Here is a 16306-nt window from a genome sequence, read left to right as displayed (position 1 = left end):
CTAGAAACTTTGACAGAAAGGTTTTCCGTAATAGGGCTCCGTCCAATGACGTCACCCACATGTGAGGACTACCATCCCGCTTGTCCTGGGAGAAACCTGTGTCTGTGCATCTGTGTGTATGCGGTTGCCTTTGCAAATGTGTGTCTGCTTGTGCCTATATGTTATGTTGGGCAGCCTGCGGGACATCTCTGCAGACCATCGCACTCACCCCTAACACTGCAGAGGTGGGCCTCATTCCTATGACGTGACGCAGCTGAGCCTCACACACAAGGTAGACCACCACCTCTGGCTGACTTCCACAGGTGCACGCGTGCCTGACATCATCTCCTTTAAAGGGTCTGTAGCGAGAAAAGGCCGCAGAACCCATGGATGACATCAGCCTTAGCTCTATATAAGAGCTCTCTGGACTCCCTCACCTAGCCTCAGCAATGGGTCTCCTGCATTCTTTGCAGTATGCATTGCCAGCATCCCTGTGCCTTGTCTTGTCATCCAGCCTTGCCTTGTTTCCAATCCAGCCTTTCCTTGTCTTCCAGTTGCAGCCTCTTCTAGTCTTGTCCTCCAGGCCAGCCTGGCCAGCCTACCTTCCTCATCCTCATTGTCAGTATCTCCACTGTCCAATGCTCCCTCAGCTAGCTGCTATGGATCTTGACCTCCTACTTGGACCTGACTATGACTGCATGCCGCCTGGATCTGACTTCTAGCCTAGACCAGACTACTCTCGGTGGTTGCCTGTCTTGAACTTGGCGTTCTTCTGACTTTCATAAGCCTGCTGTCTCCCTTGTTCTCTGGTGTGTCTCTGGACACTAACAACCACCTCTGCCCTAGGGACTTGCCTAAGTCCTGGTGGCCACCAGAAAACATGGGCTTAACCTGTGGAAGAGGCAGCTGTTAAAGGTGAAACACCAAACTGTCCCATCACAGGGCATATTTGCCAGCTGCCAGCATAGGCCTCCGGAGTTCGCCCTCGAGGCAGTGTCAACTACGCCACAGAACTAAGGGCTCACACACCCTATATCCATTATAGGTTGCTGAGGCCATGAGCTTGGCAGACTCGCTTCCCATCTCCCCCCTTTGCCACCTTAGCGCACCTGCTGAAACAGCAGCAAGATTAGAAGAATACCATGTCTGGCTTTCATCAGGGCATTGTGGACCTACCTGTTCCAGCACCTGCTCTAGAACCCAACCAGCTATGCCCATGCTCCATTTGCCTTCACCTATGATGTATGATGGGCATCCCAGAAGCTGTAGAAGCTTCCTTAACCAGTGTTAGATGCAATTTGAGCTGCAGGCATCACTATTCCTGACTGACTGATTCAAGGTAAATTATAGTCTCTGTCTCCTAGGAGGCACTGCCTTGACTTGGGCCTCCCCTCTCTGGGAATGGGATGACCACACCTGTGGGATATGGCTTGTTTCAGGAAGGAGTTCCACCAAGTTTTTGATGAGCCTGGCTGCACCACATCCAAGTCTTATGAACTCCTGCAGATATGACAGGGCTTCCGGTCTGTGGGAGAATACACAGTGCATTTTCGCACCTTGGCTTCTGAACTCCAAAGGGGTAACGATATCCTGCTGGCTATTTTCCAACAAGAACTTTCGGAAAGTATTAAGGACAAGCTGGTGGCCCGAGACCTGCTACCTAGCCTGAATGGGTTGCTCAGTCTAGCCATACACAGAGACCTGTGGTTCCAGGAATGGGCCAAGGAAAGAAGCTTGACCCAACACCCTGTCCACCTTTTGGAAGCCAGTGACTAACCATCCACCTTCAAAGTCAGGTTCACCACTAGCAAAACCCATGCAGGCAAATTGCTGCAAAATATCAGATGATGAGAAACAGAAGTAGTAGACTCTCAACCTGTGCTTCTACTATGCTACTTCAGGCCATCCTGCAAAATAAACTGGGAAACTCAAGGACCTAGGGCTGGTGGGAGAGGCTATCCTAGGTCACCCTTGCACCTCCCCACAATTACTGGTCCCATTATGACTGTCTCATAAAGATATCTTTCACGATGCTCTTGCCTTCCTGGACACCGGCACTGGAGGGAGCTTTATCCATGAGACTCTGGTCTAACACTATAGCATACCTACAGTTCCCTTGAACTCCCCACTTTCAATATCTTCCATTTATGGTGATCCTCTGCCGGGACAGATTATTATAATTACAGTACCACTGATCTTACAGAATGGGGTCTTACATGAAGGACCAATCAGTCTCTACATGTTACCCAAGGCAATCAATGCAATCATTCTGAGCCTGCCATGGTTCCTGCACCACCAGCCCCACATCAGCTGGACAAAGTGTACTTTATTTAAAAAACAATGATGCAGATTGCCAGGTGGGGTCCTAAGTATCATGAGCAATGCATTACCAAAGTCTCTCCTGTGATATTGGCTGCTTGGACTGTAATGTCTGAACTTTCGGACCTGCCACTACAGTATGGTGAATTTGCTGATTTTTTCAGGAAAAAACAAGCAGAAATCCTGCCACCTCATTGCTCCTATGATTGTGCCATAGATCTTATCCCAGACAAGGTTCCACATCGAGGCTGAGTTTATCCACTCTCCACTCCAGAAACAGAGGCAATGTCTAACTACATAAACAAGAATCTGGACCAAGGCTTTATTCATCCCTCATCATCATCTGTAGGAGCTGGATTCTTTTTTGTTGGGAAGAAGGACGAGTCATTAAATCTCAGCATTGACTGTCATGGTCTCAAATCTATAACAAAAGAAAAAAATAGATATCCACTTTCTCTGATCTCTGAGCTCTTTGATCGCCACCATGGCACTCAAGTATTTACAAAGTTGGATCTCAGCAGAGCCTACAATTTGATCCGAATCCATGAAGGCAATGAGTAGAAGACTTTTAATACCTGTGATAGACATTATCAGTACCTAGTAATGCCCTCTGTGTTATGCAAAACCCCCGCAGTCTTCCAGTTTACGGTAAATGAGATATTCCTGGACCTACTCTATTCCCATGTGGTGGTTTCTCTGGGTGACATCTTGATCTGCTCAAAGTCATTGACTGAGCACTGATACCATGTGAAACAGGTCCTGCACAGGCTCTGTGAATATCATCTCTAAGATAAGTTAGAGAAGTATACCTTCGAACAAGAAGAATTCTTCTTTTGGGGGTATATTGGATCCTGAGAAATTAAAAGTCATCTCAGACTGGCCCAAGCCAGTACTCCTCAAAGCAATTCAATGCTTTCATGGTTTTGCAAATTACTACAGATAATTTATATCTGGGTATTCCACACTGGCAACTCCACTCTCAGCCCTCACTAGAAAGGGTGCAGACATAGGAATTGGACCTCAAACGCCATTTGTGCCTTTGAACAGCTAAAGAAGGTGTTCAACTTTGATACCTGCTTGTGTATTTCAGACCCGGCTCAACCCTTCATTGTGGAGGTAGATGTCTCTACCCCTGAGCTAGGTACTGTCCTCCTACAGCATAACACTATTTATTATTTATTTATTTATTTATTTATTTATTTAAACGTTTTTATATACCGCACAATGGGGTAGAGGACTATCCGTCTAGGCGGTTTACAAGATAAAAACATACACAGTTCAAGCATACACAAAATGGTACATACATCAAATTAAAATACATTACAATATTACAATATTTATCGTCTCTTCACTTACCAAACCATCACCTCTCACCATTCCAGACCACCTAGCACTCAACAAAGCCAACGAACTCGCCAATTATTTCAAGTAAAAAATCTCCAGCCTTACCTATTCTCTCACAACCAACAGCCTCCTCCCAATACACCATCTCATAACCCTGCCTCAAAATAACTCTAGTCTTGAGTCATTTGAGCCCACCTCATCGCTTGAGATAGAAAATATCCTCAAGAAACTCAAAACATCCTCCCACCCATCAGATCCATTACCGACAAACCTACTCATCGCTATCCCGAACACCATCTCAAAACCAATTTCTGAAATTATTAAATCCTCTTTATCCCAAGGCTTAGTACTTAACCAGTTAAACTGGCAATCCTCAAACCTCTGCTAAAAAAAAACAAACGCCTCTCCATCGGATCCAGCCAACTTCCGACCAATCGCAAACTTACCTCTCATTGCCAAATTGATGGAAAAAATTGTCATCAAGCAACTGTCAGAATACCTGGAAGATCATAACATTCTCTCCCCGGCTCAGTACGGCTTTCGCAAATCCCTAAACACCGAATCACTCCTACTATCACTCACAGACACCATCCTCTTAAACCTGGAGAAAAAACAATCCCCCGACAAAGGTAAGGGTGGGGTTTAGACAGGGCCGGGCGGGTGGGTTAGGTAGGGGAAGGGAGGGGAAGGGGAGGGGAGGGCAAAAGAAAGTTCCCTCCGAGGCCGCTCCGATTTCGGAGCGGCCTCGGAGGGAACGGAGGTAGGCTGCGCGGCTCGGCACGCGCCGGCTATATGGAATCGATAGCCTTGCGCGCGCTGATCCCGGATTTTAGCGGATACGCGCGGCTACGCGCGTATCTACTAAAATCCGGCGCCTGGAGCGCTCCAGGCGCCGGATCGCCAACAAAAGTACACAAACGCGCCTGGAGCGCTCCAGGCGCCTGGAGCGCCAACAAAAGTACACAAACGCGCCGTGTTTGTAAATCTACCCCTTAATGCTGCCTAGATGCTATGATAAACTCAATCATGGGCTATCTCGAGTTTCTTATGTTGACCCTCTTGATCAGTTGCTGCCCCTGGTCTGTCTTTCACGCAATTCAGCTAAATGTTCCCTCTCAGGTCAGAGGCCTATGTTATATCTCTATTCTCTTCTTCTGTCCCTTGCCCTCTCTCCTAAAGGATCTCTCCCCTCCCTTTTTCTACACTCTATAGTCCCCCTCCCCTTTTTCTAACTTGAAATTTCTTTTAGGCAGACCCCGGGACTAATGCCTATGGCAGTTTTCAGCTCGGAGTTTAATTATTCAAGTTCCTGTATTCACATGCTATTTATTCTGTATTCATTCACGCTGACCTGTTCCTGGTTCCCCTTATTAAAGATACTGTGCTCAATTGTTTTTTTTGTAACTGTACTATGATACTGTGTTCAATTTGTTTTCTTGTAACTGTATTATGTTCAATTGTACTGTGTTCAATTATTTCTATGTAAAGCCTTTTTTGGGCGTTTCACTGTTATATGTAAACTGGAGTGATTTGTATTTCATACAAGAACCTCGGTATATAAAAATTAAAAATAAATAAAATAAATAAATATTGTACATGATTTGTGCTAATGGAAAATATAGTGTGTTGTGAAAAAATCTTAGTGTAAGTTATAGATCCATCTTTAATAACTTTTTGAATTCTCTGCGATTAGCTGTCAATCGGATGTGGTCTGGGAGAGAGTTCCATAAGGTCGGACCGGCTACGGAAAAGGCACGTTTTCGTGTTAACGATAAACTGACAGATCTTATAGATGGGATTTCCAGAATGCATTTGTCAAGAGAACGGAGCTGTCTGGATGGTCTATAAATTCTTAATAATGAGCATAACCAGATGGAATTAACATTGTATAGTAAATTAAGTATTATGGACAGAATTTTGTAAGTTATACGAAATGATATTGGAAACCAGTGTAGATACTGTAATGTAGGTGTGATATGATCTCTACGTGATACATTACATAGCATACGAGCAGTTGCATTTTGTACAAGTTGTAGAGGTTGTATTGTTGTTTGCGGTAAACCAAGGTATAATGAATTACAGTAGTCCAAGGTAGATAAGATTAGTGCTTGGGTAACTAATCGAAAGTCATTAGGAAGTAATAATGGTTTGAGTTTTTTTAACATGTGTATTTTGAAAAAGGATTTTTTTACGATTTCTGATATATTGTCAGTCATTGCTAGTCTGGAATCAATAATTACACCTAGGTTTTTTGCATGGGATTTTATCGTGATAGACTGGTTCTCGAATATGAAGGTGGGCGGTGGCTGGTGAATTGAGTCTGGTACAGTTGAGAGATAGATTAATTCTGTTTTATTTGTGTTTAGTTTTAATCTGTTGTGCGATAACCATAATTTTATTGTGGACAGATATAAATGCAATAAAGAGAAAGTTTTAGACCAAGAGTCAGTGTAAGGGACTGTAAACTATATATAGTCTGCATATATTTTAAAGTTTAGGTCTAGGCCTGCTAGAAGACGGCATAGTGGTATTAGATATAGATTGAATAAGAGAGCAGAAAGTGCAGAACCTTGAGGTACACCTGTCTTAGTAGAATACCAGTTAGAGTGAAAATTACCTATTGAAATTCTTTGTTGTCGATTTGTTATGAAGGAAGAAAACCATTGCAGGATTATACTTTTAATGCCGATTTGAGATAAGTTGGAAAGTAATATATCATGATTTAGCGTATCAAACGGTGCAGATACTAAGGGTACTCTTGTGACTTACTCCTATTTCTCTAATAAATTTTCTCTAGCAGAGAAGAATTACACCATCGTAAGCTGCTAACAGTCAAACTAGCCTTGGAAGAATGGTGACACCTATTGGAAGGGGCCCAGCACCTAATAACTGCAAGCCTGTCTACCTTGTCTCTGATGTGTCTCTGGACTCTAACTACCACCTCTGCCCTAGGGACTCGCTTAAGTCCTGCTGGCTGCCAGAATCCAAGGGTTTAACCTGCGGCTTGTAAAGGTGAAATCCAGGCTGTCCCATCATAGGGCATGTTTGCCAGCTGCTGGCATAGGACTTGGGTGCTCACCCTCGAGGCTGCATCAACTATGCTGCAGCACAAAGGGCTCACACACCCCATATCCATTAGAGTGTGTATATGTGTGCATATCTGTGCCAGTGTATATGTCTGTGTGTGTGTGTGTGTGTATATATATATATATATATATATATATATATATATACATATACATGTGTTCATGTGCCTGCATGTGTGTATGTGTAAGACAGTGAACATAACATAAGAACATAAGAGCAGACAGAGTATATTGTCTTTGCACAGTGCATTTTCCACTTTTCCCATAGGTTGAACCCTTGGGTGCTGAGGCTGGCAGGATTTAGGCGTAGGCCTCTGTTGATGAAGTGAAGATCTATGCAGGAAGTTGAGTCACATGCCAGGGTGGGGGCAGGTTGAATACCGACAGAGTTAGAGCCAGGCAGTGGTCTGGGCAGGTGGCGTTCCTGCAGTCAGAGTCAGGCAGTGTCAGAGGCAGGAGGAGTTCAATCTGCTCTTCTGCTCTTCTCCAATCACTGCCGAGTGATTGGAGAAGAGCGGTGGTGGTCCCGCTTCACAAGAGTGGGAACAGAGAAGAGGCTGGTAACTACAGACCGGTCAGCCTCACCTCAGTGGTGGGAAAAGTAATGGCATCACTGTTGAACGAAAGAATAGTGAACTATCTACAGTCGGGAGAATTGCTGGACCAGAGGCAGCATGGATTCACCAGGATTAACCATGGATTAACTTTTTTTGACTGGGTAACCAAAGAATTGGATCAGGAAGAGCGCTCAATGTCATCTACTTGGATTTCAGCAAGGCTTTTGATACGGTCCCGCACAGGAGACTGGTGAATAAAATGAGAAGCTTAGGAGTGAGTGCCGAGGTGGTGGCCTGGATTGCAAACTGGTTGACGGACAGAAAACAATGTGTGATGGTAAATGGAACTTACTCTGAAGAGAGAGCGGTGTTAAGCGGAGTGCTGCAGGGATCGGTATTGGGACCGGTCCTGTTCAATATGTTTGTGAGTGACATTGCGAACGGGATAGAAGGTAAGGTTTGCTTTTTGCGGATGACACTAAGATCTGCAACAGAGTGGACACACCGGAAGGAGTGGAGAGAATGAGACTGGATTTAAGGTTTAAGGTTTATTTATTTATATACCATCATTTCAGTAGAACCATCATAACGGTGAACAATAATTAAAGTAAGAAAATACAATACATGATCAAATCATATAAAACTTAATAATCAGTAAAACATAAATACTAAAATAAACTTAGCTTAATCAATTAAACCAGAAAGATAAAAAGATAAAATAAGATACAAAAATAGGAAGGTGCTGCAGTAATGCTGGAAGAGTGGTCGAAGATATGGCAGCTGAGATTCAATGCCAAGAAGTGCAGAGTCATGCACATGAGGTGTGGAAATCCGAAAGAACTGTATTCGATGAGGGGAGAAAGGCTGATATGTACAGAGCAGGAGAGAGACCTTGGGGTGATAGTCTCTAATGATCTGAAGTCGGCAAAACAATGTGACAAGGCGATAGCTAAAGCCAGAAGAATGCTGGGCTGCATAGAGAGAGGAATATCGAGTAAGAAAAGGGAAGTTATAATCCCCTTATACAGGTCCTTGGTGAGGCCTCACCTGGAGTACTGTGTTCAGTTCTGGAGACCATATCTCCGAAAAGACAGAGACAGGATGGAGGCGGTCCAGAGAAGGGCGACCAAAAAGGTGGAGGGTCTTCATCGAATGACTTATGAGAAGAGATTGAAGAATCTAAATATGTACACCCTGGAGGAAAGGAGGAGCAGGGGTGATATGATTCAAACTTTCAGATACTTGAAAGGTTTTAATGATCCAAAGACAACGACAAACCTTTTCCGTTGCAAATAAATCAGCAGAACTAGGGGTCACGATTTAAAACTCCAAGGAGGAAGACTCAGAACCAATGTCAGGAAGTATTTCTTCACGGAGAGGGTGGTGGATGCCTGGAACGCCCTTCCGGAGGAAGTGGTGAAGATCAAAACTGTGAAGGATTTCAAAGGGTGTGGGATAAACACTGTGGATCCATAAAGTCTAGAGGATGTGAATGAAGAGAAAAGGCACGGGGGTGGCTTGCTTGCAGGAATGATGGCTACTACCTGGAGATTAATATCCTTATTCAATAAACATACACACAGTTAATGCGACTCCAACATTGCTCTATGCTTCAATGGCAAGAGGAAATGTGGAAAAAAGAATTTGCATCCACAAAAAAGCGGGGGAGTAGCTTGCTTGTTACGGCAGTTACTACCCCAAACCAATAAGCCTGATACTTCACTTGGAATACATATCCAGCATAGCTCTCTGCTTCAACGGCAGGGGGGAATGAAGTAAAGATGATTTATATTCATACAACCAACAAGGACTGAATTGCACAGGCAGGGTAAAGAAGAGTGGGAGTAGCTTGCTTATTACTGCGGTCACTACCCCACACCAATTAGCTAGATACTTCACTTAGATGCAGCTCCAGTACTGCTGTCTGCATCGTTAGTGGGGGTGGAAGGGAATTGGAACCAAAAAGTTACAAATAAGGGCCCTGTCCTCAGCAGTCAGAGTAACAGATAAGTATGAAAAAATAGATGTGAAAGCTTGCTGGGCAGACTGGGTGGGCCGTTTGGTCTTCTTCTGCCGTCACTTCTATGTTTCTGTAATCTGAGTTGAGAGCCAGGCAGTGGTCAGTGGTAGTTGTTCAAACAAAGTTGAGAGTCTGGCAGTGGTCAGTGGAAGGCAGAGTTCAATCAGAGTTGAGAGTCAAGTCAAAGTCAAAGCCAGAGATCATTCCAAGGGAAGATGGGATGGGCAAACAGGTAGGGAGACAAGGAACATCAGAGACAGGCAGGAGAAGATATGAAAACTGACATGGATGACAGGAACTGAAGACTGACCATAAGATGAAGACAAAGAACTCAGGAAGGAAGACCAGGGACTGCCAAGACAAAGACCAGGAATGCAGGAATGAAAACCAGGAACACATACGAAGATCAGGAGCACACTGAGGCAATACACTCTATCTGAGGTAGTCGACCTATTGCCGAGGCAAGGAGCAAGTGCTGAAATGGCTTTTTATAAGCTAAGAGTAGTGAGTTAATCATCCGGCTCTGCTAGTCATTTCCTGTCGCGGGTCCTTTAAGAGACGCAAGTTCAGGTGTGCGCGCCTTAGGGGGACCTGGGCTGGCAGCAGTGTCAGAGGCAGGCAGTGTTTGGCAGCCTGCCCTGCATCTGGAACAGGAGCTATGTTGGCATCAGCGGGAGCAGCAGCATCAGGCAGAACGTGACCGCCTGCCTGACGTCCATCCAGGGGCCTATCCTGGCATCTGCAGGGGAGATGTCAGGCTCGGGGCTGGAGGTAAGGGCAGAGGTCTGTGGGCCTGCCCTGCGGACCACCGAACTCAACAACTCTCTCTGCTTCTCCACTTTAACTAAGAGAGCCAGAACTCAAATGCTGCTTTACCTGGTATTAGGCTGGGGGCCCAAAAATGGGGAGCTCTCCAAAACACTTCTACAACTTAAAAGACTGGAAACCAAATACCTCAAGCCACACCAACCTATGTGCAAAGCTGCCTTTTATAAGAAACTACTGCTCAATGCAGACAAGCATCTGTGAATGTGCCTGCAGGGATGGTCTGCAAACCCTTACTCTTATTTTCCCCAAATCCAAAATAGTGAGGGACCTAGAAAATATCTTATATATGTACCTGTCAATGTTTATGTATTGATTGTAATCTGCCCCAAAACTTTGTTACATTTGGCTGAATATACATTTTTAAATAAAATAAACATATTTATTTGTATTTATTTATAGTTTTTACAAAATACTTTTATGTTTGTTAATTTGTAATGTTTGATGTTTTTAATATCATGTGCATGTAAATTGTATACCACTTAGAAAGTCTTTTCATATAGGTGGAATAAAAGAAGCAGTATATAAATAAATAAATAGGTAAAAAAATAAATGTGCATAAGCTTGTCTCATCCAATATCTAATATATGAAGAACTCAATATCATTAAATAAAACCAGGATGTAGAAGACCTGGATTCAAGTTTCAAGTTTAGCTAGGATTAAAATGTAATGTGAAAAATGCTCAAATGCCAAAGATAAGTGCACAACTCGGTCAATTACTTGACAATTTTTGATTTTCAAAGTTAAGCAAATACATTTTCAATTGATATTTACCCTTGATCTCTCGTAGTTGTAAATGTGAATTCCTAAATATGTAGTCCCAGTAATTTTCAAAACAGACATATATGTATATAGTAAATGACAAACAACAAACATAATAAAAGAATAAACCTTTCTATATAAGGTGATATTGTCAGTTTGTAATATAATGCAAGGAGCAAATCCATAGTCTTTTGCCTACAATGAGCTTTCAACTGTAGTCATACTGTGTTTTAAATGTTGTAACCATCCACAATCTCCTCTAATATATTACCTTTTCCATCTCTATTGTATTGTCTATAATGTCTAACTTCCCAAAGAAATTAATCAAAAACTTATCTTAAAAAACTTTACAACATTTAATACATGCTATGACTACAATCTAAATCCCATTGCGGGCAAAAGGCTGCGGATGTTATGCCTGGCAGTCGCAGACGGCTGCGACCGCGTGTACTTACTTCTCGCACCACTCTCCAGCCCTCCTCGGTTCTGCTCGCGGTGCTGGCCAGTGTACACCACCGCATTCCCCAGGACGCCTCATGGCGGCATAGACGCCGTTACCACCCTCTACGACTTCGGGCCTTCCTAGGCGCGCGTGTGCGCATCACCGGCCCTGCCTTTGAAGCCTCTTCGGCGGGAATCTCAATGACATCATTGAACTGCTGTATTTAAGTTCCACCTTTGCCCCCAAGTAGCCAACTTGGCAACAAGTTCGGTACGTGTCTTCAACTCCTGCCTTCATGAGCCTGAAACTACGCTGCCTAGCCTTTGCTCCTGGATCCTGTCTGGCACCCGCTCATCGGGGGTCAGTATGCGCTCCTATAGGGGCTCACTCCCCTGGCCTACCCCACTCTTCAGGCTGGTTCTGTGCCTCTTGGGTTCTATCCTGAAAGGCTTTCTACTGCTCGGGATTCTCCCTGGAACTCTGCGGCAACCTGTGAGTTTCACGACAGGGCTTCTCCATTCCTCGGGATGCGCCTGTGTTCTATATAAGACTGTCTGCTCCTCCCTGCTCCTCGGGGCTGTGCCTACAAGTATCAGAGACTCTCAGAGCCTCCCCCACTCTCGGGGTTGTGCTCTCAGCCCCCCGCTCCTCAGGGTTGTGTCTACTCTAGACTGCCGGCATTTCCCTGCTCTCCGGGACACTGCCTACATCTGCATCAGAGATCTGGCTCGGGCTTTCCTGCCCTGCGGGTTGGCCTGCATGTTTGCATCAACGATCTCTACTCTGCTCAAGCTCCACCTCTCAGGGCTGCCTTCCTGGGGAACCTCCTGCACGGCTAGTCTTGTGCCTTCCGCTCAGTGGTCTGTCTGGCGTCTCCTTCCTTCAGGGTCTCAGCCCAGGTACTGCCTCCAGCCTGCCATCCTACTGGGGTAAACTCCTGATCCCTGGGGACCTCTCCATCACTGTGCCCAGAGCTCCCTGCTATGCCTATAACTCGCCTCCCGACGGTACGGACCTGTGGGGCTCCTCCCCACAGGTAGCAACAACTCGCATCTCGGGCCAAGGCTCTACACACCCACGAATCATAAGAGCAGATTTGTTTCCTGAATTATATTACAGACTAACACAATCCCCTTATGTAGAAAGGATTATTAATTTATTATTTTTGTTGTGAGTATCATGTATCCATCTCATACTGCTACCCTAGAAGAAAGGCAGAGTTGGGTAGATATGATAGATATATTTAAATGTGCAAGAAGCAGGCCTCATTCAACACAAAGGTGGCTCTGGAATAAAGGTGAAAGGGGATAGACTTAGATGTAATCTAAGGAAATATTTCTATATATTAGAGGGTGATTGATGCATGGAATAGCCTTCCAGTGGAGGTGGACAGTATCTAAATGCAAGAAAGCATGGTATAAGCACTGGGGATCGATGAGGGAGTGGTAGGAATTTTAGAGCTGACGAGTTGTGTGGATGGAAATACTAGATAGGCCATATGGTGTTTTTCTGCCATCATATTTCTATAGTTCTATAAGGTGATTCTTGAATAGTTTGGTATTCTGTTTTCATTCCTATTGTTTAATCTTTGCTTTCTAGTTTGCTCGTGAGGGTGTATCTGTTGGTTTCAGTGTGTCTCATGTTTGCATCAGAGAAGTGACTCTAGAAAGCATGGCGCATGGAAGGGGCAAAAGAAAGTTTGGTGCATGGTTATGTCAGGAGTATGACTGCTGAGAATGCATTTTGGAGGGGATCTCAGCACAAGAGCAGAGGAGAAGTCATAATTTCCATGAACAGCAGTGAAGTACAGTTCATGCCAGATAAAAAAAGGAGGTAGTCTATTTCATGTTACCATTGCTAGTAATAGCAGTGGCTATTTTCTAAGTCAACTTAATTAATAGCAGGTAATGGACTTCTCCTCCAAGAACTGGTTAGTATAGCTGTGTTTAAAAAAGGATTGGATAAGTTCTTGGAGGAGAAGTCCATTACCTACTATTAATTAAGTTGACTTAGAAAATAGCCACTGCTATTACTAGCAATGGTAACATGAAATAGACTTAGTTTTTGGGTACTTGCCAGGTTCTTATGGCCTGGATTGGCCACTGTTGGAAACAGGATGCTGGGCTTGATGGACCTTTGTCTGACCCAGTATGGCATGTTCTTATGGAAAGGGAGGTGCAGCAACAGAGTAACGAGGTAGAGCATGGAGGACAGAGTTAAAGCCTAGAATGCACAAGGAAGAGGATGGTAAGTCAAGGCAGAAGGGGAGAAGGGCTTGGGAGGAGCAGATAGAGATGTACTAGAGCACCAATCTGAAATGCACAGAGGACAAGAAGGCTGGACCAAGCACCAGTGGCACAAAGCCAAGGGCATGCTTGCAGATGCTAAAATAGAGCCAAGAGGAGAATGACAAAATCATGGAATAAATTCCTGAGAATTTCATCATCCTGTCTGGCAAACATTCAACATAGAAGGTACAAATCAGCAACTTACAAATTTCATCCAGTACTATCAAACAAATTCAACATTGTCACTGGGACTATAGGCATACTATCAGGAAGAAGGCAGCCAGGGCAAGGTGACATATGAGCAAGACAGGAGATATTGCTTGCCTTTATCAGCTAAGTAGACCAGATGAAAGGTTTTGTGGCACTATGGGTCCGGAAACCCTCTTTGGCGCTGAGTACTGCAGACATTTTCAAAGGCATTAACATGGATGTTTGCGTAAACACAAATTGTATTACATTTAATAAGCCAATTGGCATAATTTTGCATTTTAACCTACTCACTTAAATTTTAATGCAATAATAGCCATTTATAAAAAAAAGAGTTATTGTTGACACAAGCCCACTAACACATTGTAACGCTGACTTTACCTGCATTAAAGGCATTTCAAGAGTGTTTATGAACTTTAGCTAACAAGCCTCTCTGACTCAGACTCTCCTTTATCCTGTTTGTCTGAGGCTGTAATAATGAATGCTACTTCTAAAGAAGTCCCATTGAACAGATCCAGGAATCGGGTATTCATACTAACTCTCCCACTTAGCAACATGGGAGCACTAAAAGCTGGCCAGTGGAGTTAATCCTTGATATGCCCTTTTAAAATTCTTAAATTTTTCAACACTTTGATACTAAAGGGTACCATGCTATAAATGTTGGTCGAGAAATTGCTCTCTCCCTAATTATATGCAGTAAATGTGTGTAGTAAAAGTTAAATAAATTCAAAAGCTTACAGTATCAAGCATGAAAAATGCTTTCTTTAATGAAGGAACAGCTTCGCTGATGTGTCTGTGCAGCTTCTGAAGAATATGATCACTTGAAAAATCTACTTCTTTGGGAAGATTTACTCTAAAATAGAAACAAATAATCATAACTTAGTAGGTGTTCTCATCATTTGAGTCTTTTTAAAATTTATAGTCATGTAATAACATTTATGATACATAATGCTGCAAACACATACAGTGCTGTTTCAAATACATCACACGCAGCCATATGTGGAAAGGTTTTCACAGGCTCAAACATCTAAAATGGTGCATTTGACCTTCAGATTTCATATGTGGGCTCAAACTATACAGTTTGTTTTATATTAAGACTAATTCGTGACAGTTTGGTTGCAAACAAGCATTTTAGAAAAATTTGTGAAGTGGCTTAGTTGTTTTATTTATGAATGTATTTTATTTACAAGCATTTATTAGACCACCTTTCAGATCAAAACCAACATCCAAAGCAGCGTACAAATTATAAAATAAACAGAAAACAAATAGCAATATAAAACATATAAAACAATATAAACAACCCCAGCCGTACCTGTATCAATAACACATGACAACAGACCTACATAAAATCAGCACAATACTATAAAATTCAAATTACTAATTATTCACCCAACAATAAAATCTCTTTTCTATCAGGCACCACTATTTCCAAAAACCTCATTCATATCTCCAAGAGCATAAACCAGGTCTTCAATTTTTTCCTAAACTTCAATAAATCAGCCTCTCCTCTTAATTCTAGGAATAGTCTATTCCATAATTTTGTAATATTAATTGACAATAACTCTTCATCAAATGAAACTCAAACTGATGGGTGTAAATTGATCTTATAGTCTGGTTAGAGTTACATCCTCTCAAAAATTTTTAAGATGAGGAGGACTAACATCTAAACACAAAGGGCTGGATTTGAAAAGCTCTATGCAGATAAATCCAGTGGATTTGCGTGCGTAGAATGGGTTACGCGCGCCGGGCTTATTTTATAAAGGCCCGGTGATGAGCATAAAGCCCCGGGACGTGCCTAATTCCCGGGGCTTTACAAAAGGGGCGGTCTGAGGGCCAGGGGCGGGGCCAGGGGCCTCTGGCACAGCAGCCATTTGCCACTGTGTTGGAGGATCGCGTGCCGGCAGGCTGCTGGCGCATGCAACTTGCACCTGCCCGGAGGCAGGCGCAAAAGGATAGAGGTGGGGGGTGTTAGAATAGGGGGAAGGGAAGTTCCCTCCCAGGCCGATCCGATTTTGGAGTGGTCTGGGAGGGAACAGGGGAAGGCCGCGGGTGTCGGCCCGCGCAAGATGCACTAGTGTGCACCCTCTTGCACGCGCTCAGACTCCTGATTTTATAACATGCGCGCACCTGCATGCACATGTTATAAAATTGGGCATACATGTCTGCGCGCCGGGTAGCGTGCGAACATGTACGCCCGCATGTATGTTTTAAAATTTACCCCAAAGGATGGTGTCAGCCAAACAATCTGTCCAGTGGAAAAAGAGATATAAATGATTATATGAATATAAGATATGACATGTTGGGTCAGACCAAGAGCCATCAAGCCCAGCACCCTTGGGAGCAGTTTTAGTACATGAATCACAACTATACTATGGAATGCATTAGCCGGAAGCTGATGCCTCGGAAGAGGCAATTTTCAGCAGTCGAAAAAGAGGCCTTCGTAGTCAAGTGGGCCTTAAGAGAATTTGAGCTACCA

The 16306-nt window shown here is 43.7% G+C and overlaps 1 protein-coding gene across 1 annotated transcript in view; it reads right to left on the bottom strand.

Annotated features, from left to right (window-relative positions):
- The window catches only part of EFCAB6 (EF-hand calcium binding domain 6), a 958412-nt gene that overhangs the window by 854586 nt on the left and 87520 nt on the right, over window positions 1-16306 (bottom strand). The window contains exon 4 of the mRNA XM_029597490.1: window positions 14569-14683. Coding sequence (XP_029453350.1) covers window positions 14569-14683 — 115 coding nt within the window. The remainder of the gene's footprint in view (window positions 1-14568; window positions 14684-16306) is intronic.

This window comes from Rhinatrema bivittatum, chromosome 4, assembly GCF_901001135.1.
Source record: "Rhinatrema bivittatum chromosome 4, aRhiBiv1.1, whole genome shotgun sequence".
Taxonomy (NCBI): Eukaryota; Metazoa; Chordata; class Amphibia; order Gymnophiona; family Rhinatrematidae; genus Rhinatrema; species Rhinatrema bivittatum.
Note: the sequence above shows the minus strand (reverse complement) of the source record. Positions and strands in the feature narration are given on the sequence as shown.